The sequence below is a fragment of the Penicillium cataractarum genome (assembly GCF_028827025.1).
Source record: "Penicillium cataractarum strain IBT 29864 chromosome Unknown utg000005l, whole genome shotgun sequence".
Lineage (NCBI taxonomy): Eukaryota > Fungi > Ascomycota > Eurotiomycetes > Eurotiales > Aspergillaceae > Penicillium > Penicillium cataractarum.
The window spans coordinates 4,497,045-4,521,951 of NW_026622741.1; the positions used below are offsets into that span (position 1 = coordinate 4,497,045).

Consider the following 24,907-nt stretch of genomic DNA (forward strand, 5'->3'; position numbering starts at 1 on the left):
GTGAAGATCACCCCCAATACGGTAGTTGTATGTCGAGGACGAATGAAGTAGCATCATCGCTCGTTGTAGCCCCTGATACAATGGATCGTATACGTTATAACAAAGAAAGATATTTGGTCAAGGAATATTTAAAGGCGTCAATATCCTCACACTTTCGACTGAAACCATCATCAGGATCATAACTTGGCTACTCAGCTTCTACTTCCTCAATATCAATCTCCATTTTCGTCTTAAGCAGAGACACCTTCTGTTTGATAAAGATTCTTAATCTTTTCCCAATTTCATCCATCGCCACTTTACAGTGAAAATGTACTCGAATGCTATTATGGCCATGTTGGTCGCTGCCTTTGCGGCCAACCCTGCACTTGCTCTTCCTGAAGCGCAGGGATGGAAGCACCACAGCCGCGACGCTGGTGGTCGATTTGACGTCTATCTATCCACTGATATGGTTAGCGTCGGCGCCTCGAGCCCACACTACGCTTACCAACAAGCCTACCGTTTCTGCGAGAGATCCGCCTGCGTTCCTGGCAATTCGTACACCTACGATGTCACAATCTACACCTCCGGTGGAACGTATGCGCAACAAGAACAGGGTAAACTCACTGTCAAGGCCGATGGTGACTACGACAACGCGTGGGGGGAATGGGACTGGAAGGAGAGGAACGGATGTTAGTGTCTTCTGAAGTCAAAACCAGAATTAAACAAGCATACTGACTCAAAGTAGTGATAGAAGCGATCGCTGCGGCTGGCGACGCTGCGGCCAAGGTGGACACAGTCCAAACTCAGTCCGGTCCAGGACTATCTGGCCCGGAATGTGAGAAGAACCCTGCCGCTTGCAAGGGCCCCAAATTCAAGACTACCAATTACTGGAGCTGCCCTAGTCAGGTCAAGGCGGTCATGCTCGATAGCGAAGGAAAGGAGAAAGGCCAAATCACTGTTTCCCTCAGCCTCGAAGCCCCGAAATTCGACCTTGGTGCTCTCATCTGTAATGACGTTAAGCCACTGGTTGACAAGGCTCTGGGCACTGTCGAAAATGCGTATGGCGAAGCCATTGGTAAGATCGGAGACATTGCTTGCAATATTTTCGGTTAAGACTTAGGCAAGGCTTGCCAGTTGATGGAGTTTCACTGGGAAACTCCAGAGGGATTTCCCTGCTGGAAATTTCCAGACCTAACGCCAGGTTGATTGATTGGAAGGCCTATATGGGCTTTCTTCTCCGCTCTTTGTTCTTTTTTCTTCGTTTAGAGATAGTTCTCCAGTACAATACTTGAAAAACGGTCGTTCTGTTCTGCTTCCGTTGAGCAGTTGCATTAAGTACGCTTTCAGGTTCAATCCTATAGGAGTATTACGATCCTAGTAGAGTAGAATTAGGGGATCCGTCTTAAGTATGGGAGGAAAAAGTGGGCCTATAATAGAGTTGAATTACCACTTTGGAAGTAGGGTAGAATTAAATATAGGCTTCGTTCGAACTTTAGATTTTTAGAAGTTCTGTTATGATAGTTATAGTTACCCGACATAAGGTTAACGTAATCCACGGCCCAGAGCAGAGGTTCACCCCAAAACATCATACAAATGCGATAGATTACAACTTTATATCTTAATAACTAGATGAATTTATAATTAGATATTAAGGGACCGTAGACTTCATACTATCTCTAGGTTACTAGCATATTTTAGGACAATTAATCAAAGTACTGACGGAGATGTATAGTTAAAATAGATTCGAATTAACTGACTAATAAGATTAGTAGAACGGAAATCTAAATACAATCTGCAATTTAATGTTAAATCTTTTGCCAACTATCCCTGCCACCTATTAACCCTGCGACCGTGACCAAGATGGAGGGGTTAGACCTGATACTTGCATTCGCTTATGATCCTATGATTTTAATTGATATCGCGTTCGAGTCCTCCTGGGCCTTATAGCCGGTTTTTCAGTCTATCGTGAGACTTATATTTGAATACTGGTGTCTTCTTTTGTTTGAGGACGTTGATTCAACACTAGAGATACAGACCCGCAATGGCGCTGGATACAGTGCGTATGAGGATACCAACATCCACCAATCGCCAGGATACATTCTCACGAGTCGAATGGATGCATGAAAATCCCACCAAGCTGCCTCTGGTCCGACGAGTTCCAACGTTGAACATGATACATCAATCGCCTAAATTCCCTCCGCCAGAAAAGGAGAAGTCAGGAGAAAAGGATAGCTTGACGGAAAAAGTCCGCGAGCGAGTTCCTGTCAGCGTTTCCTCTTCGACCGCTTCATTATCGGACGAAGACTCTAATTCTGATATTCCGCATCAATATCACCTTGTCTCTACTTCTCAGGTAGATCGGAGTGACAGCACTATAAATTTCTCGCTCGATGTTGCCGATGGCATTGAATGCCACCTAGAAGAAGTCTCGCGCTTGAAACGATCGGGTCATTTTCCAGAAGCAATCAAATACTTCAATGCAAACCTAGAGGATCATCTGGGTCTACCTCTGATTCTGCTTGAATGTGCCGACTTGCTAGTTGAACAGGGCTATTACTACTAGTTTGATACATTTAAAATGCTTTCATATCAAATCAGCGGCGGAACGATCCGAAAACGAAATATCTCCCGATTGGCAGCCACGAAAACGGTCCATATCTGTATAGTTACCACTCTAATCTACTAGGACTGCGAAGGGGCTTTCTTTAGATAGTTTTCCGGGGGAGGACATGGACGCCGTGATGGACGGGTTACAACCCGACTCATTTTGTGAATACTTGGACAAGCGGGCCACCTCCAGGCGCGGTACCCACTCTACACATGGTGATGAGATACCATTTGATTTAACGGAGGTAGTATTATGCTAAAATCTGCTGAAAGAATCGAGTTTGAAATGTTTAATCTGATCATCTGATTCTAGGTCCAAATTATTCGCAATCATCTCGAGTTTCGATCCGAAATTAGGTGCAAGGGTAAGACACCAATATCCGGCTTTGATACGCGCTGTTGGCCAGACCTCTATGACGATCTCCTGGTGGGTGGTCGTATCTGGGAGTTTTGCGATCTTCTATTAGCAATGTTCCATGCGGATGATGAGAAGGAGGACAAAAACTTCCAGACAATCCACTGCTTGGAACGACTTTTAAAAGACTGGACCATTAACGAATACGATGAAGCAACTGAATTCGCCATTTTTACTATTAAAAGTGGAAATGATGTACATGCTCGATATTGAGAGCCAATCACTCTGCTTACTCACAAAAGATCGGACCTTGAGTTTGGCACACTGTGCACAACAAGCTGAGCAATGCGCTGCCGATATCAAAGAGTACAGCCCTCATCTGAGGAAATCCCGTCCATATCTGCAATGGTTATTGGCCAAAGAACATTTCGATCGTTAGCGAAGTCGGAGCGCATCATATGGCGAACAACGGGAACAGCATTTCGAGGGTGTCTCTGGATTCGTGCTCAACAAGCGGTGTCTACCAGTTTATATACCCGTGGCGACTGAAAACCCGGGCTGGCCATCTCCAGATCCGAAATTTCCACCAAATGAGCAATTGTAGTGGGCGCTCAAGACTCCAAGGAGCTTCAAGACTACAAGACCCAAGCCATGGTGCGCAGAGAGCTTATTTGTCGCGTGGAAGATCCCCGACCGTTGTTCAAGGAGTTGGATCAACTACATGGACACGACCAGGAGGACCTTGTTCAATTATATGAGTCCTGTACTTCACAATACTTGCTTGCTATTGATGTTGATGATAGTCTCGTCGAGAGCTTCTCCAGAGACTTCAAGGAGCCGCTTCACACTTCAAGGCCGCTCCTAAAGACAACGTTTGTGTTGCGACCCGCTGGAATGGTCTTATGGTGCAGAATGCACTAGCCCGCTCTGTCTGTGACGATGCAGAGGCTATTAATCAGGATGCCGAGCTATCAGACTCAATGCGCGAAGGTCTTCCGTATACTCAAAAGACACTCGACAAACTTGCACAGGCGATCGCTGAAGAGAATGAAAGGGCCAAGGAACGCGCCGAGCAGAGCAAGCAAAACGGGTTCGCGGCAAATTCCCGTCCAGGGGAACTGGGAACTGGGCCATCTGACCAGTTAGAACATCGCTATTTCGATTCTAGATTGCTTTCTTACGAGGAGGTTCGCAAATCTCGCACGAGAGCGAACGATTCTTTTAAGCAAGACGTCTTCCACCGGCTAGACAAGTTGGAGCTTGAGATCCTGCAACACAAGAAGAAAGCCCTAGAAGAAGAGCTTCGTAAGACCAAAATCGAGCGTGAATTAGAACAGCTAGAATTTAAAGAAAGGTTGAAGGCTGAAGAAGAGAAATTTCGCAAATAGTTACACGAGCGTCTCTCTGATGATGCACCATCTCAAGGCCTGAGAGCTCTAGAGAACACGAAGACTGAGAAAACATGGGAACAACGAGTCAAAGACGGCGACAAGGGCCAAGCGGGACAACTAGTGAAATCCGCTACGGAGGAAACAATCCCTCAGACTCATGAACAGGGGGAAATCTACGATGATGGCTGGGCCAATTTTTTCAAAGAGCCTCAGACGCCCCATAAGCAATACCGCTATGCATCTTTCCAGGAGATTCAAGATGAGTCAAGAGCGGCCGAGAAGCGTGGCCGATCCCCAGCCAATCCCGGTACTACAGAGTCTCAAGTTATTTTCGAAGAGCCGGATGAGCTTTGTCATAATGACGGTGTTGTTGGAGAGAGTGTAAGACCTTCAAGAGAACTTGGAGCAACGGTTTACGTAGAAGAGAAACCGTCTTCAGAGGACGAGAGACGTGCAAGACCCCGTTCTTCGACGCGGTCATCTAGACGTGACTCTCAGGATTCAGAGCATCGTTAACCCCTAATGATTGAGTATGGGCACAATATTGATTGGGCGTTCTCTTGTCTGCTCATTATGAGGGGTTTCGAGAAGGCGTCGGGAGAATCATTACTGGCGATGTATATGATAGACTACATGCCATTCCGGTCAACAAGGTGAATGCCGAAAGATTTCCCCATGGAGTGTCTACTCCTGACGTCTTGTTCAGTAGAATGTAACAGAAAAATGTGTAGTAAGAGGTACAAGTAGGTATATACATCATGACTCAAATCAACACCCTCCGGAGACCATCGGTTCCACCGAGAACTCTCCTCCCCGTAACTGGGCATCTGCCTTTACCACTCTCCCACTTTCCGCCGCGCTTGCGAGAGGTCTTGTCATCAGATTCATGGTCATCCGACGATTTCTTCGTCGTCTCATCATCTCCCGTAATCTCCTCTTCCCAAGCAGCGCCTGCACCTTCCCCATTCATAAAGTCCAGTTGTCTCTGGTGTTCGCCATTAAGCCAGTGGAAAATACACACGTAGCAGAACACGTATCCCGTCTGGCATGCTGTTGGGTTGACGAGCGTGTTCAAACAGACAGGGCAGGTGTTTGCACTAGAGGTATCCGCCGGCGGTAGAGGCACGGTGAAAATGGGAAGATATGAGGTTGCGGAAATAGGTGGTTGGTGGCGGCGAGGCGATTTCAATGCAGACTTCAAGTCTCCAGAAGCCTTCTTCTCCTTCTCCTCTTGCCCTGACTTGCGTCGTTCCGCGGGGTTGGTCAACCCTGAAACCACTGGAGCTGGCAAGTCCAACACCTCGGTCGCCTTGCGAGCCAATTGACGCGAGAAGTCACTAGCATGCCACCACTCCAAGAACTTCAACGCGAAGATCGATGCCGGGAGGAAGTAGCGCAGAGATGTAAGTAGTTGTGGGTACATGTTCTGCGGGCTCAACAGACCCATCAATCCTGAGCCAGGTCGCTGAGAACGGTTACCACCAGGTGCAGGCTTGGGGTCCAGCACAGCGGCGATAGCACGATGATCGGCGGCTCCGAGGCGGCGAATGCGCGTGCCAATCAGCCAAAGGAAAGGAGAGGAGTATTTAGTATTATCGAAGAGGTAGGCAAGATTGAATGCCAGGATGGAGAAATAGTACGCCGCATTGACGGACGGGTATACATTGCGCAAGAACCACTTGTAATAGTGGAAGATGCGCTGGCGGATGGTTGGGTTGTGTGGGAGATCATCGCTGGGGTTGTATCGCGGCCCGCCGCCCATCACCAAAGACGCCTGCGGCGCCGCATGGATGTCGTATCCCTCATCAAGCTTGCGCTTCAAGTAAGGGATACCGACCATGACGAGCAGGTTCTTCCACACGTCTGCGGAGCGCAGCTTGAGGGCGTCGCGCACGGGGCCGCCCGCGCCAACCTGGGCGCGTGGGATCTCGCCATTCTTCGTGCGGAGCACACGCTCGCGCTTGAGGGAGTAGAAGTTTTCGGTGAATGATCCGCCAAATGTGCGGAGGTAGTATCGCTCGACGACTAGGGAGAGAAGGGCGTAGACCTCGTCGTAGGAGTTGAGGATCCGGAGGAGGTACCGCGGGTGGCGATGTGTTGCGACCGCGAGGAGGTAGCGGATGGAAGGTGGGAGAAGATCAGATAGCTGCTGTTCAGCGAGGAGTTCTAGCAAACAGCAATCCCTAAGTTAGTATATTGTGACCATTGTCGTGATTCCGCGAGAGGATGGAAGTTCCCCGGATTCCGGTGAGCGACCCCATTCCCCGCAAGAAAGGATGGGCATCGAGACTTACCGAAGAGGGATGGCTTGTTCTCATCGAACTCCTGTTGAAGACTAGGTAGGTACTCCATGATTTGGAGCACCAGTCATCCTTAAGCAGTCGCAGATGGATGGTTGACGGAGAGCGCGGTCGGACGAAGGAGGAGGGAAGTGCGCGGTGCCGGATTGAGGGACCGGCTTCAGCCGAGGCTCAAAGTTGTCCGAGCCACAGTTGGACCCTATAACGCCTAGTCCGGTTGTGTGTCCGCTACTCGGTGTCATCTTCCACAAGAAGTATCAATACTAGATTTTACTTTCTGTCATGCAGCGGGTCCTCATTAACTGCGATAATTATGTCCTCATATCTCAGCGTGCTCTAACTCGTTTCGCTTTTATCATGTACCGAGTTGCCTAGAGTGGTCCTCAGGATACCCCTTGTTTCTCATTCAGCTACGTTAAGGTAAACCTGTTTATCATCGATCAAGATGATCCGTCCTCCCTTGAAGGAATTTTTTGACTCTGCAGCAGTAATAGCATGGTTGTTTTAAAGGTGCCCTCCACCTCCTCTGCCCGACATATCTTTGAGGCGTCCAATTAAATCCTCAGACTCTTGCAGAAGCAAGTCTCCATCGTCACATTTCTGAGCCGTATCGAAATCGACTAAAGTAGCCTTTGAATCACGGACGAGGAAGTTAAATCGATTTATATCCCCATGTCGGACTCCTAAATCATGTAGTCGAGATAGTACCTCTCCGCAGGTCTCATAGTCCTGAATACTAGCGTGCCGTGCATTAGTGATACGTTCCATTATGAACCCAGTCACCCGACCGTTCTCAGTCAAGTGGCCAAGGAATTGAGGCCCAATATTATAGCCAGAAATCCATTAGTATGCAGTGGTTTCATTCTTAATGTATTGAACCTCCTAGGGAAAAAGAGCGAATTTAGCGACGACAATATCATCGAATAATGAACATTTAGCTTCATAAATGCCCGTTCGTAACTTTCGTTCGATCGAAAGCTCTCAGTAGTCGATAGAGGTTCTATGCTTGGTGTTCTGAACGCTAGGGAATCGGGTTAGGTTTACGCAAGTAAAATACGGTCTACCGCCCTCCTTAGCCACTAGTCCATCGTTCCAGTCTCCATTCGGGAATTTTGGCAAGAGGGAGACAAGAGAAGCGCCAAAACGCATATCTTCGGCACTATAAATGCCAGGTTCCACGGTAACCTCTGCACCCTCTTTGGAATTTTTCTTATGGCTTAGAGAAAATACCTAAAAAGACCTATCTTCGGTTGGGTTCGTACCCGTGACCTCCTAGCACGAATAACGCGAAACGACAGTCGGGCTCATAACTGTCGAAGGGAGTTGAATTGGTATTGACTAGTATGCATATGGACGAATGAGAGCTACCGGAACCATCAGAAAAGAGTGATTGATTGATTGAAGAGAAGACCAATGCAGACGAATGGGAAAAGGGGCAGGTTGAGCTGTCCCGTGGCCGTGTAACCAGGTATTCAAGTGACAATACCCATGTGGAGGTGTTGCCCGCATACTATGTACATACAAACACATAGGAAAGTTAGGTTGGAAATGGACCAATTCAATGTCACTGTAATAACTCTCTTCACTTTCCATGAAAAGTAGATAGGAGGATGGGGTCAGTTTAAATGATATTATCATCATTGTTATCGACTGCATCAGGGATTTGTAGAGGGCCTATAAAAGGAGCCGATCTAGGCGCGGAAACCCTATAACATGATCACGCCCATACCTCCAGGCCTCTGGCTCACCAAGCAATCCGAATCATCCTCATTGGCCACCGGATCCACCCGGTAATTGAAGAGGTAGTAATTAAGCTGGCCATCGCCAGGGCCGAAGCGAAGCTTTTCCAGGAATAGGTCATTATCTTGGAGACGAAGTGCATTGAACACATCGAACCGAGCCTGAAAACATATATACCAGTCAGCTCAAGAGAAAGGGAGGGTTGTATGGATGATGGTTTCGAGCCAAAAAAGACCGACACAATCTTACCTTTTTCGCCAAGATAAGGGCATCGTTGATGAGACCCTGTAAACGCTGCTGAAGGTTCTGAGTGCTCTCCGTCGATGCATAATAATACAGATATGCCGTTCGAATCACGTTATGCTGCGAGTGAGAGAGCGCCGTGGATTCGATGGAATAGAAGGAGACAAAATCCGTGATCTTCCGGGTTTCTAGATGTTCCACAACATATACCCACACCACACGTTTGCTCGCGGCTTCTTTCGGCTGATCGGCTTCAAAGAACAACCAATGCCTTAGCTCGTTTATGCTGAATGTTGGACTGATGTCGAATCGCTGCAGATACCTCTCCAGTAGCTCATGGACGGCACCTAGGTCATCCACTTCCATGGGGCGCAGGCCAGACGTTTGGGTAGTACTTGGTAGATGATATTTTGCAATCTGCCGAGCCTTGGTGGAGTTCGCCGGCAGGTGCGAAAAGCCGGACTCGTACAGTTTGAGCCAGTTCAGGGGACGATGATAGTATCGGCACGATGCCACCGGGGTGGGCAAGATTGCCGCAGCGGTATAGATGGCCTGGTAGATGCCTTGGAGGTAGCAGCGCCGGGTGATCTCCCTGATCAGGAGTGGTGCCAGACGTTTTGAGCGAAGTCTTTTGTGAATACATAGAAAGTTGATTTCGGTCACCTTCATCATTTGCGCATGAATTTTGATGTTGGCCGGTGAACCACTAATAAAAGCGACTAGTTTTTGCGACGCAGAAGCGCGCACGCCAATATGCCATTGCTTCTGCCAGCCCGGAGAAGTTAAGGCCCTGCTCGTAAGAAGATCAATTTAGTGCTTGAGGGAAGAAGACCTCGATTTAATGAGGGGACGTGTAGGAATTGACCGACCATCTCAGAAACACCGGTGAGTAGTTGAGTCGGAAGGTCGAATCATTATCCTCAACGTAATGGTTTGACAGTAATTCATACAACTCGCCCACCTCCTTCTCATCTCCTGGGTCGATTGTTCCCCACTCGAAGCCGTCTAATAGCGGGTAGGGGTCTTTTGGCACCTCGTCTAGATTGATCATTTTGATAGGTCCTCCGCTACTTTTACCACCATTCTCGTTGAATTGTGGCACTGGCTGTGTCTTCCAGAACTTGTAAGATTCGACATTTTTTGGTCCCCTACCATTATCACTTGGCCTCTCTGCTGTCCGGAGCTTCGTAAATAACTCGGATACTGTTGCTTTGTCTAGGTTGAGACTTGACTTGGTCAGGGATGGATCTGTTTCTATCGTCAATAAATAGTGTTTGATTTCGCCGATTCTCTCTTTTGACTCACCGTTGCTCGATAGCAAATGATTCTGCGTCGTATTTGATTCTTCCATTCTGTGCAGAATCTGCGAGCTCTTTTCCCTCCGAAAAGGAACAGCAAGTTTCAGCAAGTTAAAGGCTGACAGCTATTACCCCTAAATTCAAGAGAATATCCGTGGGAGGAGGGGAGAGGTGCAAGGGTGTGTGGAGGGGCATACGCTGACCCTTTACAGACCTATGGTAATAATACACTGGATTTAGATTATACGATAGTGCTTCTCTATCTGAGTCTGTTATTTGTTTATCTTTCCTGTAAACAATTCCAAATGGCGCGATGTTTAGCCATAAATAATTACAGAGTATAATATTAGTCACATCATTATAACTCATTTATGGTAGTCACCGTCGAAAGCCAATGAAAGTTCATTTCTAGATAATGATATATGGGCCGATTGCGTAAGTTAGCTATATCCGGTCATGCGGGTAGAATTTTAGCATATGGGCTAATAATGCTAAGCTACATGTTTTGGGGTAAGCGTAATTTCCGATTCGTGGCAGGATTTTAGCATATAGGCTAAGCATGCCAAGCTAGATGTTTCCGGGGTAAGCGCAGTCTTCGATTTGTGGACAAGGATTTAAGAATGAAACGTACCGATACCGGAGACTAAGACTTGTTAGTGTCTTCCTTGATCTTCCTCCAGCTCGGTCACCATTTCAAGCCACCTTGCCAGCCGGGTTGACGGCTTATCGACGAGCCACCAAAAGGCAGTTGCCAGGAACAAGAGACAAAAGAATAGTACGGGCAGCACGATCAAAAATGCCGCCCAGAATACTGTGTTGGAATCGTTTTCCGGAGTAAAGAAATCCCAAACGAAGAGAAGGAGAGGGCGCTGAGCAATGTTGAGTAGGGGACCATGGCAGAGATAAATTCCGTAGGAGATTCGCCCCAGGTACTGTGCCACGGGGGAGACAAATGGGCGCTGCAACCGATTGTCAAAACTAAGACCGAAAACGAGAATGATTGCCCCTAGCATCTGCCAGGCACGGCAGTCCTCGAAAGGCTGCCAGGAGGTAAGGGATGGCAGCCAGCTGAAAGCGGGGGTGCGCGCCCCCTCTCGATCCGGGTAAGAGGCGAAGTAGGCCCCGCATGTCACGGCCATTGTCCAGAAGTATCGATACAGTAGTCCATCGTGGCCGTTCCTCGTGAAATGTGGGAGTGCACGAATCTCCGCAATAAATGCACCAATGTGAAACAAGGCCGCTTCAAAGATCCCATTCTGCATTGCATACGCGGCAAAAAGTAGCCAGAAGACCAGTCTAGCGGCCGACGATTTCCGGGCCAGAAGCAGGTGGGACAGGAGCAGCAGCATGGAGCACTGAAATTCCGAGGTGATGGTCCACAGATTGGGATCGTACCGATAGCTGGTAGAATCGTCCCATGACCAAAGAGAAAGAAGCTCCAGCCGCACGAATTGAATCCAATCGCGAAGCTGCCCTCCAAAAGAATCAAACCGGTGGAGACTGGGGTGACCAGTGGTGTCGTAGAGGTTGCACTGGATGGCTAGCATGACCAGAAATGTGGAGACAATGGGAGGGACGAAGAGGCGGATGCCCCGACGGAAGGCCGGAGAGCTAAGAGTCACTAAGAGTCGGCCCGCCTGTGGGTCGTGCACTGGCTTGTAGGAGAGCACATAACCGGAAATCACATAGAAGATTGCCACCATTGGGAAACCTGAATAGATCAGTCGGAGGATCGGAAGCTGCAGGATAGATTGGTGGTCTCCGAAGCCATATACATGTTCCATGTGGTTCCGCAGATAGGCTCGACTATAGTGATGGATAAAGACCACCACAGCAGCATAGCCTCGAAGACCATCAAGATACTGCGTGGAGCGTGGCCGATATGGAGGAGCCATCTTGCGTGCGAATATTATCTGAGGAGAATCCACAGAGCAATTCACTGATTTATAAAATTTTGGGCCGTCTGTATGCGGTTTCTCGGGTTCGCGTTTTAGTGTATTAATCATTCACCCGATTTTACCTTTTTCTTTGACTATTTAATTCACAGTTGTGGTATCAAGGCCCCCAGTAACCATAGTATACAAGCCCCATTTGTGTAATATTTTAACATATCCTATAAAGATCCACTAGGTGAAACCGACCAGGTCATTGCTAATTTGCACAAGCCCCACCCTTATCTCAGAACAGAGAGGAAATAAACCCATCGACCAATTCTGCAGTGATCGGTTCTTCTTGATCCAGTGGAAAAGTGGCCTTGCCTAGAAAGTCCTGGATGACAAGCCCCGGGAGCTTGTCAATGTCAAGCCCCAGCTGGTAGGCGTGAAAGCCATATCTTTGGGTATCAAGAGTCGCAAAATGGAGCGAGCCATGGTTCTTGGTTGCGACAGATCGGACGAGCTCTGCGACTTCCTTGCGCTCCCGGTCTGTATCGGCGCAGATGTACACGAGAGGAACCTTGGACTTCACGCCAATCATGATCATGTAAGCAAATCTTTATGTGTACCTAAGGAATCGAGGGTAGAGAGGAACTTCATAAACCGTACCTTTTCGTATGTTTCAGATGTTGTGGGGTCGAACCGGCCTACTAAAGGCCTACTGAGCCTTTGGGCAAAATCGTCCAGTGTTTTCTGATCGACAGGACCGTCAAAGGTACGCGTGACTTCATCCATGGGATGATAAACATCCACAAATGGAAGATCTCGCTCTACAGGGTCATCCTGCATAGAGTGAGCGACGATTCCCATGACAATACTTCCTCTGAAATCTGGGGCTATGGCTTGGATCAGTTGTCGTGTCAAATGATCGTTTTCCTCAACATGAATCACGAGAGCGGGAATAGACAAAGATTTGATATCCTCCAAGTAGCCGTCTTCCAAAGGCCAGACGAGGGGGTTCAGTTCTTTGATCAGTCGAGAGAAAATGCTGCCATTGTCAGCACCGTATCTATACAAGTTATAGTCAAATCATCTTTCTATACCTTTGAGAATCCCTGGAGCCTCTATAACGGGAGATGCTGCCATTGGAGATGATGCGCAATGTCGGGTAGGATATGATGTCGAGTTCCCGACAAATATCAGCTTGGCTACCGCAATCAATAGAGATCAAGGAGGCATTGTAGTTGTAGTTCTGTAAAGTCTCGGCTGCACTTTTGAGCTCCCCTCGGATGTCATCGCACGGTTTGCTGGGTCAACGCGTCAGCAACCTGATAATAATTTGGTCTTGCTTGGGGAAGTTATTGTGCCCTTACTAATTCGACTAACAATCGACAGAGATTCCAGATCAGTGGATCAAGACTCTGTTCAGTTTTACCCAAGAGTACACTTACCAGACAAAATGTTGCGAGCGAGACCGCATACGCCGAACTCTGGGCATTGAAGGAGTCAGAATTTGCTTCAATCAGCTTCGACCAGGCTTTAGGGGTCAAAGTGACCAGAAGCAAAGGCAGTAAAGAGATAAGAGTGCCAACTTGCCCCATTGTTAAAAATGCTTTTTGACGGAGACTGGGGACTGAGATGGGAATTCAGCTGGTAATTTATTTCCGCTCCTTTGTTATTTTAGCGGAAACAGATGGGGCTAGATTGAACTCGACCCAGTTAGTCCAGATCGGGATCCTGTCTCCCACCCACCGGGTGACAATTCATCACTACCAATCCTATAAATAATCCCATCGAACAACATGTACTCCGTAGAGATTTTATACCTACCATAATTCAAGTTTGGGCATATCTTGTACGACGACAATGAAAGTGCTCGGACTACCCCACCTACTACTAGGGGTGCTAATTGGCATCAGCATCCCCTTCTTCCTACACGAAAGCCAGATTCTTCACCATGCATACCACCGAATAGCACAACTGGTGGAAAAATGGAAGCAGATACCACTCAATCCATCGGTCCTGCAGGTAGCGCAGCCTGGCTATACCATCCACCTGTTTTCCCTGGACCCGTTGGTAATATACGTGGAGGGATTTGTCAATGGGGATGAGGCACAACATCTGATCTCACTTGCGTAAGGGAAAGCTGGGTAGCCTTGTTTCTGAAACCAGCGCTGACTCACAATCACCAGGGATGAGAACTTCCAGCCATCGGAGATATGGTCCAACAATGGTACCGTGGGGACGATTGCCCCTCATATTCGAGACTCGCAGTGGGCCTCCCCAACACGGGACGCAGTCGTACGCAGAGTAGAGAAGCGGGCTGCCGAATTTCAAGGCTATGGACGAGCCGGCTTTCTCGAGCCACTGAAAGTCCTCAAATACGAATTGGGGGGCCACTATAACCACCATTACGACACCTTCCCACACAGAGAGGCCCGCATCAGCATGGAGGGGAATCGATTCTCGACTTTTTTCGTCTATTTACAGGCCAACTGTACCGGAGGAGGCACGAATTTCCCTCGCCTTTCCCCGCCGAAGGATGACCGATGGTGTCAATTTATCGATTGTGATGAGCCTTACGAAGCGGGAGTTACCTTCAGGCCCATTCCGGGCAATGCCATTTATTGGCACAACCTACGATCAAGTGATCGGAGTCCTCATCCTGATCTGTTACATTCAGGTCTTCCTGTGACCTCAGGGGTAAAGGTAGGGCTTAATATCTGGACTTGGACCCCTGAGGATTGGTAGTTTGCGTTCTATCTAAGCAGAACAGTTATATTTCAAAGACACCAAGCATTTTTGCATACCTTAGCTTGAAATACTTTTCCGCCAGTGGCCCCACAATAGGATTGTCTGGACGTGTGTATCACACTAAGCTACTGTCGGGGGGATTCTTCTATCTACGCTGTCGAATGAACTATAAATGAGAAATTACAGAACTGCTGAATCAAGAATGTTTGAAGAAAAAAGCAGTTTCTCTGATTATTATCATAATGTTTCGTACAATACACGATCCACAGTTTTTGCCGCTCACGCTTGAAGATATCCGAATCCGAGGGTGGAATGGCGACACTACTGTCAGAGCTGCATCTTCTAAGCCAAACTTTGACTAGTAGGTTTTGTTAGTAGGCGTTGTCTACAGGTCAGCTACTCTCTAGGCAACGCAGTATGAGATATTATAGCTCTGCGGTAAATTAGTGCCATGCGCCCGAACATGAGACTATCCTGCTAGACCATTTGGCACGACTACGACATGAGTCGGTAATATTCAATAGTCCCCTCTGATTTGATAGTGCATCTTTTTTTCCGCCCCCATTTCCTTTAATAAACTGTACACGTGTATATGCACGCGACGTTCTTGAAGTAAACGATATGTCGTAATTCACACGGCATATAGAGACGGGGCACACGGCGGAGTCCGAGTGATTTCTATGACTGTATCGGTTTGTAAGCCATTTGATTAATGAGCGAGAATGTATCTCAGCCGTCCGGCAGAGAAGGATCCGGCCGAAGGGGCACAACTATATAAATCCACGTCGAGAGGCTGTCTCAACCTAAACAATCAATCAAAGCAAAAATCTCCGCCATGAAGTTCACTCAGGTCATTGCATTTTCCACCCTTCTCCTGGGAGTGTGTGCACTTCCCGAGACTGACGGAAACGCCCCTAGCGTACGATGTACCTAACTCCTTATACCGAGTGTGTTCTGGCTAAACTCCTGCAGAAGGTCGCCCGTTTTGCCCAGCCTGAGACTGAGGGCAACGCCCCCAGCAAAGTTGCTCGCTTCGCCCAGCCCGAGACTGAGGGCAACGCCCCCAGCAAGGTTGCTCGCTTCGCCCAGCCCGAGACTGAGGGTAACGCCCCCAGCAAGGTTGCTCGCTTCGCCCAGCCTGAGACTGAGGGTAACGCCCCCAGCAAGGTTGCTCGCTTCGCCCAGCCTGAGACTGAGGGTAACGCCCCCAGCAAGGTTGCTCGCTTCGCCCAGCCTGAGACTGAGGGCAACGGCCCTAGCAAGGTTGCTCGCTTCGCCCAGCCTGAGACTGAGGGTAACGCCCCCAGCAAAGTTGCTCGCTTCGCCCAGCCCGAGACTGAGGGTAACGCCCCCAGCAAGGTTGCTCGCTTCGCCCAGCCTGAGACTGAGGGTAACGCCCCCAGCAAAGTTGCTCGCTTCGCCCAGCCTGAGACTGAGGGTAACGCCCCCAGCAAGGTTGCTCGCTTCGCCCAGCCTGAGACTGAGGGTAACGCCCCCAGCAAGGTTGCTCGCTTCGCCCAGCCTGAGACTGAGGGCAACGGCCCTAGCAAGGTTGCTCGCTTCGCCCAGCCTGAGACTGAGGGTAACGCCCCCAGCAAAGTTGCTCGCTTCGCCCAGCCCGAGACTGAGGGTAACGCCCCCAGCAAGGTTGCTCGCTTCGCCCAGCCTGAGACTGAGGGTAACGCCCCCAGCAAAGTTGCTCGCTTCGCCCAGCCTGAGACTGAGGGTAACGCCCCCAGCAAGGTTGCTCGCTTCGCCCAGCCTGAGACTGAGGGTAACGCCCCTAGCAAGGTCGCTCGCTTCACCCAGCCTGAGACCGAGGGCAATGCCCCCCGAGTAAGAGCTCCTATCCGTAATTCTTGAACTTTGGATATCACTGATAACTCGCAGAAATTTGCCAAACACATCCAATTCTAGATAGACAGTGATAAGGAGCAGGTAAAGGCTATGAATTAGGTCAAGCATAACCCTTGGGTCCTCAACTCGTTCTGCTCGATAGTGCACAGGAAACGCCCCCTCTCCCACTGAAAATCTGAACCCAGAAGTCAAAGGGTTTCCTGGTGTACATCCCACTTCATAGCACATTGTCCTAGATAATATAGATCCTTATCTGATATTCTGGCGAAGCTCTCAATCTAAGCCTAGTTTGTACCTAGTTTCTACCTAGTTTCTAATATAAGGACTTCAATATTAATCAATAAACTTCTCCTTGTTTGTCCATCACCATTCTACGAAATAGTAGTTATGGACGACATAACTAGAACAAGATAATTAGACCATTACACTGGAAGTAAGATATGTTTTACTGGACCTCGAGATTGAACCTCAAGACTCGCGCCCCGCCCCGCCCCTCAGAGGGGCGGTTTAAGGACGATGAGAACCGACCCTCTAAGGTTACGGGTCGACCCAGCGGGTCTATAAACATATCAAACATCCTAAGTCCTATGATATATATATCTTATATAGAATAAACCGGTATTTTGTCGTATTTTGCTTTTAGCTTATACCCTATAGTCAGAATTATGGTTTATGCCTATAGCCCTATATACGTATTATAAAAGGTTTTATTTAGACGATTCTATTAATAAGAGTTCGATCATTTTTACTAATTTCGGCCGATCTAGCTAATATAATTCCGTGTTTCTGCTAGTTATATATATAGGCCTTATCCTAACTTAAGCCGATGTCGTAAAAGCTTGGATCAGGATTACCTTGTTCTCCTTACTCAGTGATTCATAAGTGACCCTGTCTGAGTTTTTAATAATGACTTCCCCGACCTTATCCCTGAGTACCAAATGGTAGCCCCGCGACTCCCCGGTATTCGTGGGATGGGAGCCACTCTATCGTCTTGGCATCGTCGCCGGTCTCGGCTGGATGAAGTGGATAGGCAGCTCAGGCGCAGAGGGGTATTTATTTCACTTCCGCGACTCAGTCTTAGTCTGATCTTGCTCAATCCAACTTTATTTCGAAGGTGTTGGGTCTGAGGAAACTATCACAATGACCTATGACAAGCCCACTGTCCGTTGGGGCATTGTGGCCACTGGCCTCATCTCTTCGTGGTTCGTCAAGGACATCGTCTTGGAACGATCTGACGCCAAGGCAAATCATTTCGTCCAAGCAATCGGCTCCTCTTCAGTAGAGAAGGGTCAGAACTTTGTCAAGGAGCATCTCCCGGGGAAATCACCAACCATCTACGGAAGCTACCAGGAGCTTTACACGGATCCAAACGTGGATATCATCTACATTGGGACTCCCCATGCGTTCCACAAGCAGAATGCTCTCAACTCTATCGCCCATGGAAAACATGTTCTCTGTGAGAAGGCCTTCACCCTGAATGCCGCTGAGACCCGTGAGGTGCTCAACGCTGCGAAAGAGAAGGGTGTGTATATCATGGAGGCTATGTGGACAAGACACTTTCCCCTTGTCCGCACACTGCAGAAGCTTCTCCACAAGGACAAGGTCATTGGGGAAATTCAGCGTACGTTCTGCGACTTTGCCATGGACATGAAGATTGCAGAGAAGGGCCCCGAGTCGCGACTAAAGAACCCGGCTTTGGGAGCTGGCACTCTCCTTGACATTGGTATCTACAGTCTGACATGGAGCATCATTGGACTGGAACCTCCATTGGGAATGGGCGAGAAGCCACTTACTGCCGCACCGGAGAAGCCTAAAATTCTGGCTGCGCAGACACTCTCCGATGAAATCGACATTTCGACCTCAATCATTCTACACTATGCCGACGGGAGACAGGGTATTGCAACATCCAACGCCGTGGTTAAATCGTCGTCTCCTTCATTCTGCCGCATCGAGGGCACCGAGGGTGTGGTCTTCGTGTACGGCCGAGGTCCTTCGATGCCGGACTATTTCACTGTGCGCAAGCTGAATGGCGAAGAGACCAAGTATGAGTTCGAGAAACCAGGGATGGGCTTTTTCTGGGAGGCGGACGCGGTTGCGGTGGACGTTGCTGCGGGGAGAACGGAGAGCACTATCATGCCGTGGGCAGAGACCCTCCGAGTGATGGAGATCTTGGATGAGGCAAGGCGGCAAGGAGGCGCAAGGTTCCCACAGGACCCCAGAAACTAGACATCTCACTTGGAATTAAATTAGGACCAGATTGTAATCCTTTTCGCTGCCTATCGTAGCACGATAGCAATGATCATTGAAGTCTGTCTAATTTAATTTCACTATTTCCTAAAATTGTTTAACCCATCGCTAATAAAAACGGATGTTAGTATGATTTTTATTATCTAGGTCTAGTATAGACCTTATTAGCTTAGCACGGCGCTTATCTCTATTAGTCTAACGTAAATATGTGATCTACACGAAATAACTTTCAATAATCTAGCGTTGGTCTAAAAGGAGTATCCTGTCTCTATCAATAAGCTTTAGGAAAGATGGCGGAATATTAATACTCTACCTAACTTGTGTCGGTATTTCGCCCGAAACTCCGCGAGAGTCTTGATAGGTCCGGCACAACGAACTTTATCTCTGCACGGAAAGCTATTCACTTTAGTGGCGAATTTACAAATCTTGATATCAATTTAGACCTAGAAGCTCTGATGGTACTATCTCTACTTCGAATAAGGTCATTACCTTGGTAGTGTAATTGAGGCACCCCTGTCCCTCCACCTCCCAAGCCTAGTATGTAGTTCCTACTACATTATCTACTGACAAATGCATCGACGTTCATCTTCAAGTTGTGCCCCGCGAATCAGTCCCCACTACCAAGCAGACACGATGTACGTAGGCCCGTGACTCTGCGGGTTCCGGATTCCCTCAGACTTTTCCAACGCCAGAACCCCCCCCCCCCAAGGCGGCAATAATGCTGCCATGGCCCGGCCCTGGATATACGCCGGCTAAACTTCGGCTATACTTACCCTCCCCGCGCGCCGTAGACGCCCCAACCCACTTCCCCCACTCGATGGCTCGCTGCCAATGGTGCCTTCGTCTACCTCTGGGGTCCCAGGGGATGATGCGGAATCTCGGTCTAGTGGCTGTCCGGCAACACCACGTACCCACGTCGTCCGGCCACAGATGAGCTGAGTTGAGGACGGGAGAAGGGGGCAAAAGGCTGCTTTAAAGGCTTGTCATGCCAACCGTGTTGGCATCGAATTGGTTCTCTCTTCTTCATTCACATCGACTGTCTCGTCAACAGTGGCCATGGCTTCCGTCGATCTCAAGGCCGTCCTGGCCAGTCTGACTCTCGAGGAGAAGGTAAGCTTAGATTGAATCTCATTCTCAAGGAACAATGATCTGACTCAGTCTTAGGCCTCACTCCTGGCTGGAGCCAATTTCTGGGAGACTATGCCTATCCCGGCCAAAGGAGTGCCCGCCGTCAAGATGTCAGACGGTCCCAACGGAGCCCGTGGAGCGGCCTTTGCCAACGGCACGACTGCCGCCTGCTTTCCGGCAGCCTGCTGCGTGGGATCAACCTTTGATGTAGATCTCGCCAAACGAATCGGCTCTGCTTTGGCCGAGGAGACCCTGACAAAAGGCGCCCGCTGCATTCTTGCCCCCACCATGTGTATACACAGGCATCCACTGGGCGGTCGCAACTTTGAGAGTTTCTCTGAGGATCCCTTCCTCACGGGAAAGATGGCCGCCCAAGTCGTCTGTGGTGTTCAAGATCGCGGTGTTGCCGCCACGATCAAGCATTTTGCCGTTAACGAGCAAGAAACGGACCGCTTGACAGTTGACGAGACTGTCAGCGAGCGGACCTTGCGGGAAATCTACCTCAGGCCTTTTGAAATCGCTGTCAAGGAGGCAAAGCCATGGGCAGTCATGACTGCTTACAATATGATCAACGGTCATCATGCTGACTCGAATGAGTTCCTGCTTAAAAAGGTGCTCAGGGGTGATTGGAAGTGGGAGGGAATGGTCATGAGTGATTGGGGTGGCACTAACTCAACCGCTGCCGCACTCAACGCCGGCCTGGATCTTGAGATGCCTGGCCCCACCCGGTTCAGACAAGTCGAGGTTGTCGTCGAAGCTGTAAAGTCCGGCCAAGTCTCGGAACAGACCATCGACGATCGAGTTATACGCATCTTGGAATTCCTCGAGCGTCTTGGCTGCTTCAAGGATGACGTGATCCCCGAGGAAAAGGCTGTGAATAAACCTGAGCATCAGGCTCTGATTCGCGAGGTCGGTGCTAAGGGCATTGTGATGCTCAAGAACGAGAACAACATCCTCCCGTTGTCTAAGGAGAAGGTCAAGGGAAAACAGCTGGCTCTCTTGGGCCACGCCAAGATTGGCATGGCTCATGGCGGCGGTAGCGCTTCGGTGAACGCCCACTATCGTGTCACTCCCTGGGACGCGCTTCACGAGGCTCTTGGGGACAATGTGAAGTTTTCATACGCCAAAGGTCAGTTGTGCTTAGTATTCACAATTTATATATCCTTTGTCGCTGACTTGCCATTCAGGTGCCCATACATTCCGCATGTTACCATACCTTAGGGAGAATGTGGTCGACCTTACCGGTGGCAACGGGTTCACTTACAAACTTTTTGAGCCAGGCCAAGCGGAGCCTTTCTACGTTAAGCAGGGCCACGAGGAATCTTTTATCGATATTCTCTCCACTTTTGACGTCGTAGAAAAGGAAGCCAGTCTCGAAGGCACTTTCACGGCGACTGAAACGGATTCTTATTATTTCACCTGTTCCGGCATCGGTCCTAGCAAGCTAGTTATCAACGATGAGTTGATCTACGAGCAGACGGAGAACTGCAAGGACCCCATGGGCTTCATCTTCGGCGGTGCTCCTGCCCCACAAATCAAGGTGCCTCTAAAGGCTGGCGAACAGTACAAGATCTTTGCCCACACTTCACCACCTTCGAAGAAGGACGGAGAGGATGACAGCATCCTGGCAGGCCGCATTGGTCTGCGTATTGGTTACATGTCGGCTACCGAGCACGACAAGGACCTCGTTGCAGAGGCTGTCGAAGTTGCTAAGGCCGCCGACGTCGCCATCGTCTTCGTCGGCCACGAGACCTTCTGGGAAACGGAAGGTCAGGATCAAGTCTCCTTCAACCTTCCAAAGGACGGCAGCCAGGACCGTCTCATCAGCGCCGTCGCAGCCGTGAATCCCAATACTATCGTCGTCAATTCAACGGGTGTTGCTGTTGCCATGCCCTGGCTGGATCAGGTCCAAGGCCTTTTGCAGGCGTGGTTCCCCGGCCAAGAAGTTGGAAACTCAATTGCAGATGTTCTGACTGGTCGGCAAAATCCCGAGGGTCACCTCCCTTGCACTTTTCCCAAGCGTCTCGAAGATTGTCCCGCATATGGCAATTTCCCTGGTGAGCGCGACCATAACGGTCAGATGAGGGTAACATACAAGGAGGGCGTCTTCGTTGGCTACCGTCACTTCGATCGGTTGCCTGCTGACACGGTGAACTTCCCTTTTGGTTTTGGCCTATCGTATACCACCTTCGACTTCTCTGATCTGAGCGTAAAGCAAGGAGGAGACGGTGACTATGCCGTGACTGTCAAGGTCGTCAATACGGGCAGCGTGGCCGGCGCAACGGCCGTCCAGATCTATGTGGGCAATGCGTTGCCATCATCCGCGAACCCACCCAAGGCGCTAGCTGCTTTCAAGAAGGTGTTCGTGCAGCCGGGGGAGACATCCGCCGTGACACTGACGGTGGGAAGCCGTGACCTTGCAACGTTCGACGAGGCGACGCAGAAGTGGATTACCAGCGGCGGTGATTATGAATTCATGGTAGCCCGGTCGGCGGGGGACATTGTGCTGCGAACCAGCGTGAGCGTGGGTCGCAAGGAGTCAGAGCCGTAGATGTCAATATTGATTACAAAATGAAATCACACCGCACCAAGTATCTCCGGTTCTTCAGTTGTATTGTATTTGAATTCAGGTAGCTTCCAGCTTGAAAAGATTCCTCACATGGTAAGGGGTTCGGTCTGTGCCTTTAGTCAACAGGGACAGAGCCCAAAGCACCCGATGGAAGACCTTGCTCGTCTAGTGAGATATTTGGGGACATAGGATTAGCAGGCAGCGCATCGTTTTTCGTGCGGTAGTCTGATGTAAGTCAGAGACGGTGACAGGGCTCTTCGATTCTGATATTATTGGTGAATTATGCCTCTACGTAGTTCTTGAAGCTAGGGCATATAATGGCTGGGTGGCCTGGTTGCTATTGATTGCCATAGGTATTTCGGGGGAAACGCCAACGGGGCTGACACGGATGGACTTCAGGGCATATGAAAAGTACTGTTACTGACAAGGAAGAATGTACAGAAGATGAATCCACCAGCAGCGGTATTGTAGATAAAATTGTACAGAGCTCGATGTACCTTAATCGTATCTAGTGCCTTGGTCAAACCTTATCTACCGTCTCCTCGTGATGCACCGACTTCTTCTCCGAAGCATTTTCATAACCGTGGATGTGGGCCAGGGCATCCTCTCCATCGAAAATTACAGCCATTTCCTCCAGAGTATGACCCTTGGTCTCTGGGTAGAAGAGATATGTGGTGACCACGATGACGGCTAGGATGACAGCGAAGACAATGTAATACTTCCAACCGATAGCGTCTAGGGCAATCGGGTTGACAAATATGTTGAAGAATGCGGCCAATGTGGAGGAAAACTGTGTGAGGGCCATACCTCGTGATTGAAGACGGTATGGCCAGATCTCGGCAGGGTAGGCAAAGAGGAGTGGAGTGCTATATTTGGTTTAGCATAGTGTTAATGGACTAGTGATGGCTAGCGCCTTTTCGGAGTCACTTACAAGGCAATGTCATAGAATCCGTAGTATATGAAGAGGAGTGGAACGACAGCAATTCCCGCCGCCGTGTTGCCAGCGGTTTCAAATATCCCTGATAACGCGGAGATGAGAATTTAACTGATCAGCATACCAACAGAACTAGCCACGAAGAGTGGTCTTCGACCAAGACGATCGACAGACCCTGCGGCACCGACGGCCAGAATCAGGTTCCAAATCTGAAGGCATCCATTGATAAGAGTTTGTTCAGTGATGGACCTGATACCAACAGTGTTCAGAACCGCAGACAAGCAGTAAGACACAACTCCCACGCCGTTCCATTGAGCAAAGGCACCAAGAGTCATAGAAATGAAGGACCTGTGGCGATTGCCTTTGGATTCAAACAGGCCGAGCCAAGTGGTACTCTTCGCCGCGTAGGAGTCAGACTCGATAGCATGGTGGATCTCAGAAACTTCGAATTCGACCAGAAGAGAAGCTTCATCACCACCGCCATGAAGACGAACGAGTGTACGGCGGGCTTCTTCGAGTTTCCCCTTGGAGACCAGGTAACGAGGCGACTCAGGAACCAGGAGAACCGCGGGGAGAACGACAGCCGGAATGGCAAGCTGCAAGAGAGACGGAATTCTCCAGGCCCAATCGCTACCGTAGTTTCGCGTACCGTAAATGGACCAGGCTGCAATGGAAGAACCCACGTACCAACCGCAGTTGTAAAGAGCCGTGAGAAAGCCTTGGTGAGTAGGATAGGCCAGCTCAGTAATAAGCAGAGGCGCCATGCCACCCCACCACGCACTGGTCTGCCCAAGGAAGAATCGACCTGTGGCAAAACCTGCGATATTCGGAGTGAAGGCTTGAAGTAGCGCCCCCAATAGAACAAAAAAATAGCCAACATAGAGGCCCAGCTTGCGGCCAAAGCGATTGGCGACGTAGGCTAGAATCGGCAGGGCAGTGGCCTGTGATAGGCTCTGAATAGCGTTGATGAAGCCGAGCCATGCACCAGTCGGATGGTCCATAAACTCATTCCACTGCGGAAGCGACATGAGACCGTTCATAAGGGTTCCGTCGTATCTGTTAGCCGCGGACAGCATGGCCATGGAGATCGCGCAGTAATTGAGGAACAGCAGGTGACGCTTCTTCCACCAGGGAATGCCATCGTCGGGAAGCACGCGAGCGAGATCCTCTCCCACAGCCTTACGGTGCGAGATCTTGGTATTGCCCAAGGTGCTACCAAACATGGTTGTGTTTTGAAGAGAAGTATAGGAGGTTAAGTCAAGATTTAATAATCAGGAACTTCGAGTGACAACTGAGTAAAGAATACTCTGCTTCCGAAAGCTGGGGAAACGTGTTGTATTTCAATAGTTGGATAGCGTTATATCCCCCACACTGGGGGAAGAAGTCCGGGGTTAAACCACGAGAACGCGGAGGGAATTTCCCCTTTCTGAGAATGTCGTCTCTTAGCGTACGTTTCGTGCTTAGTCTCAATTTTTCGGTAGTTACGTTAAGGTAATAATTAGAACGATGGAGCTTTCCTTACGGGATTAAAGTTCGTCGCTAGAGCGAATCAAGCCTCTCACGGAGTTCCGGGCAAAATACCGAGGCGATTTAGGTGGAGGATTAAGTTTCCGCGATATTTCCATCCCAGA

General features: G+C 49.3%; 12 protein-coding genes across 12 annotated transcripts; 7 read left to right on the forward strand and 5 right to left on the reverse strand.

The window, feature by feature from the left end:
• Positions 1–307: 307 nt before the first annotated feature.
• Positions 308–1,092, forward strand: N7496_007315 (uncharacterized protein; the record flags this gene model as incomplete). The annotated part of the gene is made up of 2 exons (XM_056700244.1): positions 308–668; positions 722–1,092. 2 exons carry the CDS (start codon positions 308–310, stop codon positions 1,090–1,092), a joined length of 732 nt encoding a protein of 243 aa, XP_056555657.1.
• Positions 1,093–2,020: 928 nt separating this feature from the next.
• Positions 2,021–2,542, forward strand: N7496_007316 (uncharacterized protein; the record flags this gene model as incomplete). The annotated part of the gene is made up of 1 exon (XM_056700245.1): positions 2,021–2,542. One exon carries the CDS (start codon positions 2,021–2,023, stop codon positions 2,540–2,542), a length of 522 nt encoding a protein of 173 aa, XP_056555658.1.
• A 1,050-nt stretch (positions 2,543–3,592) lies between these two features.
• Positions 3,593–4,848, forward strand: N7496_007317 (uncharacterized protein; the record flags this gene model as incomplete). Its single annotated transcript, XM_056700246.1, has 3 exons — positions 3,593–3,685; positions 3,745–4,246; positions 4,367–4,848. 3 exons carry the CDS (start codon positions 3,593–3,595, stop codon positions 4,846–4,848), a joined length of 1,077 nt encoding a protein of 358 aa, XP_056555659.1.
• A 247-nt stretch (positions 4,849–5,095) lies between these two features.
• On the reverse strand, positions 5,096–6,684 carry pex12 (ubiquitin-protein ligase peroxin 12; the record flags this gene model as incomplete). The annotated part of the gene is made up of 2 exons (XM_056700247.1): positions 5,096–6,498; positions 6,627–6,684. The coding sequence occupies 2 exons, from the start codon at positions 6,682–6,684 to the stop codon at positions 5,096–5,098; spliced, it is 1,461 nt and encodes a 486-aa protein (XP_056555660.1).
• A 1,654-nt stretch (positions 6,685–8,338) lies between these two features.
• Positions 8,339–9,966, reverse strand: N7496_007319 (Glycylpeptide N-tetradecanoyltransferase; the record flags this gene model as incomplete). The annotated part of the gene is made up of 4 exons (XM_056700248.1): positions 8,339–8,533; positions 8,622–9,405; positions 9,485–9,863; positions 9,921–9,966. The coding sequence occupies 4 exons, from the start codon at positions 9,964–9,966 to the stop codon at positions 8,339–8,341; spliced, it is 1,404 nt and encodes a 467-aa protein (XP_056555661.1).
• Positions 9,967–10,566: 600 nt separating this feature from the next.
• N7496_007320 (acyltransferase family protein) lies at positions 10,567–11,808 on the reverse strand (the record flags this gene model as incomplete). The annotated part of the gene is made up of 1 exon (XM_056700249.1): positions 10,567–11,808. One exon carries the CDS (start codon positions 11,806–11,808, stop codon positions 10,567–10,569), a length of 1,242 nt encoding a protein of 413 aa, XP_056555662.1.
• Positions 11,809–12,091: 283 nt separating this feature from the next.
• On the reverse strand, positions 12,092–13,388 carry N7496_007321 (protein disulfide isomerase; the record flags this gene model as incomplete). Its single annotated transcript, XM_056700250.1, has 5 exons — positions 12,092–12,373; positions 12,457–12,835; positions 12,891–13,094; positions 13,161–13,168; positions 13,239–13,388. The coding sequence occupies 5 exons, from the start codon at positions 13,386–13,388 to the stop codon at positions 12,092–12,094; spliced, it is 1,023 nt and encodes a 340-aa protein (XP_056555663.1).
• A 265-nt stretch (positions 13,389–13,653) lies between these two features.
• On the forward strand, positions 13,654–14,538 carry N7496_007322 (uncharacterized protein; the record flags this gene model as incomplete). Its single annotated transcript, XM_056700251.1, has 2 exons — positions 13,654–13,922; positions 13,980–14,538. The coding sequence occupies 2 exons, from the start codon at positions 13,654–13,656 to the stop codon at positions 14,536–14,538; spliced, it is 828 nt and encodes a 275-aa protein (XP_056555664.1).
• An 838-nt stretch (positions 14,539–15,376) lies between these two features.
• N7496_007323 (uncharacterized protein) lies at positions 15,377–16,497 on the forward strand (the record flags this gene model as incomplete). The annotated part of the gene is made up of 3 exons (XM_056700252.1): positions 15,377–15,460; positions 15,490–16,377; positions 16,459–16,497. The coding sequence occupies 3 exons, from the start codon at positions 15,377–15,379 to the stop codon at positions 16,495–16,497; spliced, it is 1,011 nt and encodes a 336-aa protein (XP_056555665.1).
• Positions 16,498–17,538: 1,041 nt separating this feature from the next.
• Positions 17,539–18,624, forward strand: N7496_007324 (Gfo/Idh/MocA family protein; the record flags this gene model as incomplete). The annotated part of the gene is made up of 1 exon (XM_056700253.1): positions 17,539–18,624. The coding sequence occupies one exon, from the start codon at positions 17,539–17,541 to the stop codon at positions 18,622–18,624; it is 1,086 nt and encodes a 361-aa protein (XP_056555666.1).
• Positions 18,625–19,701: 1,077 nt separating this feature from the next.
• Positions 19,702–22,324, forward strand: N7496_007325 (beta-glucosidase; the record flags this gene model as incomplete). Its single annotated transcript, XM_056700254.1, has 3 exons — positions 19,702–19,755; positions 19,810–20,902; positions 20,961–22,324. 3 exons carry the CDS (start codon positions 19,702–19,704, stop codon positions 22,322–22,324), a joined length of 2,511 nt encoding a protein of 836 aa, XP_056555667.1.
• Positions 22,325–22,862: 538 nt separating this feature from the next.
• On the reverse strand, positions 22,863–24,499 carry N7496_007326 (sugar transporter; the record flags this gene model as incomplete). The annotated part of the gene is made up of 3 exons (XM_056700255.1): positions 22,863–23,208; positions 23,274–23,361; positions 23,401–24,499. The coding sequence occupies 3 exons, from the start codon at positions 24,497–24,499 to the stop codon at positions 22,863–22,865; spliced, it is 1,533 nt and encodes a 510-aa protein (XP_056555668.1).
• Positions 24,500–24,907: the final 408 nt, after the last annotated feature.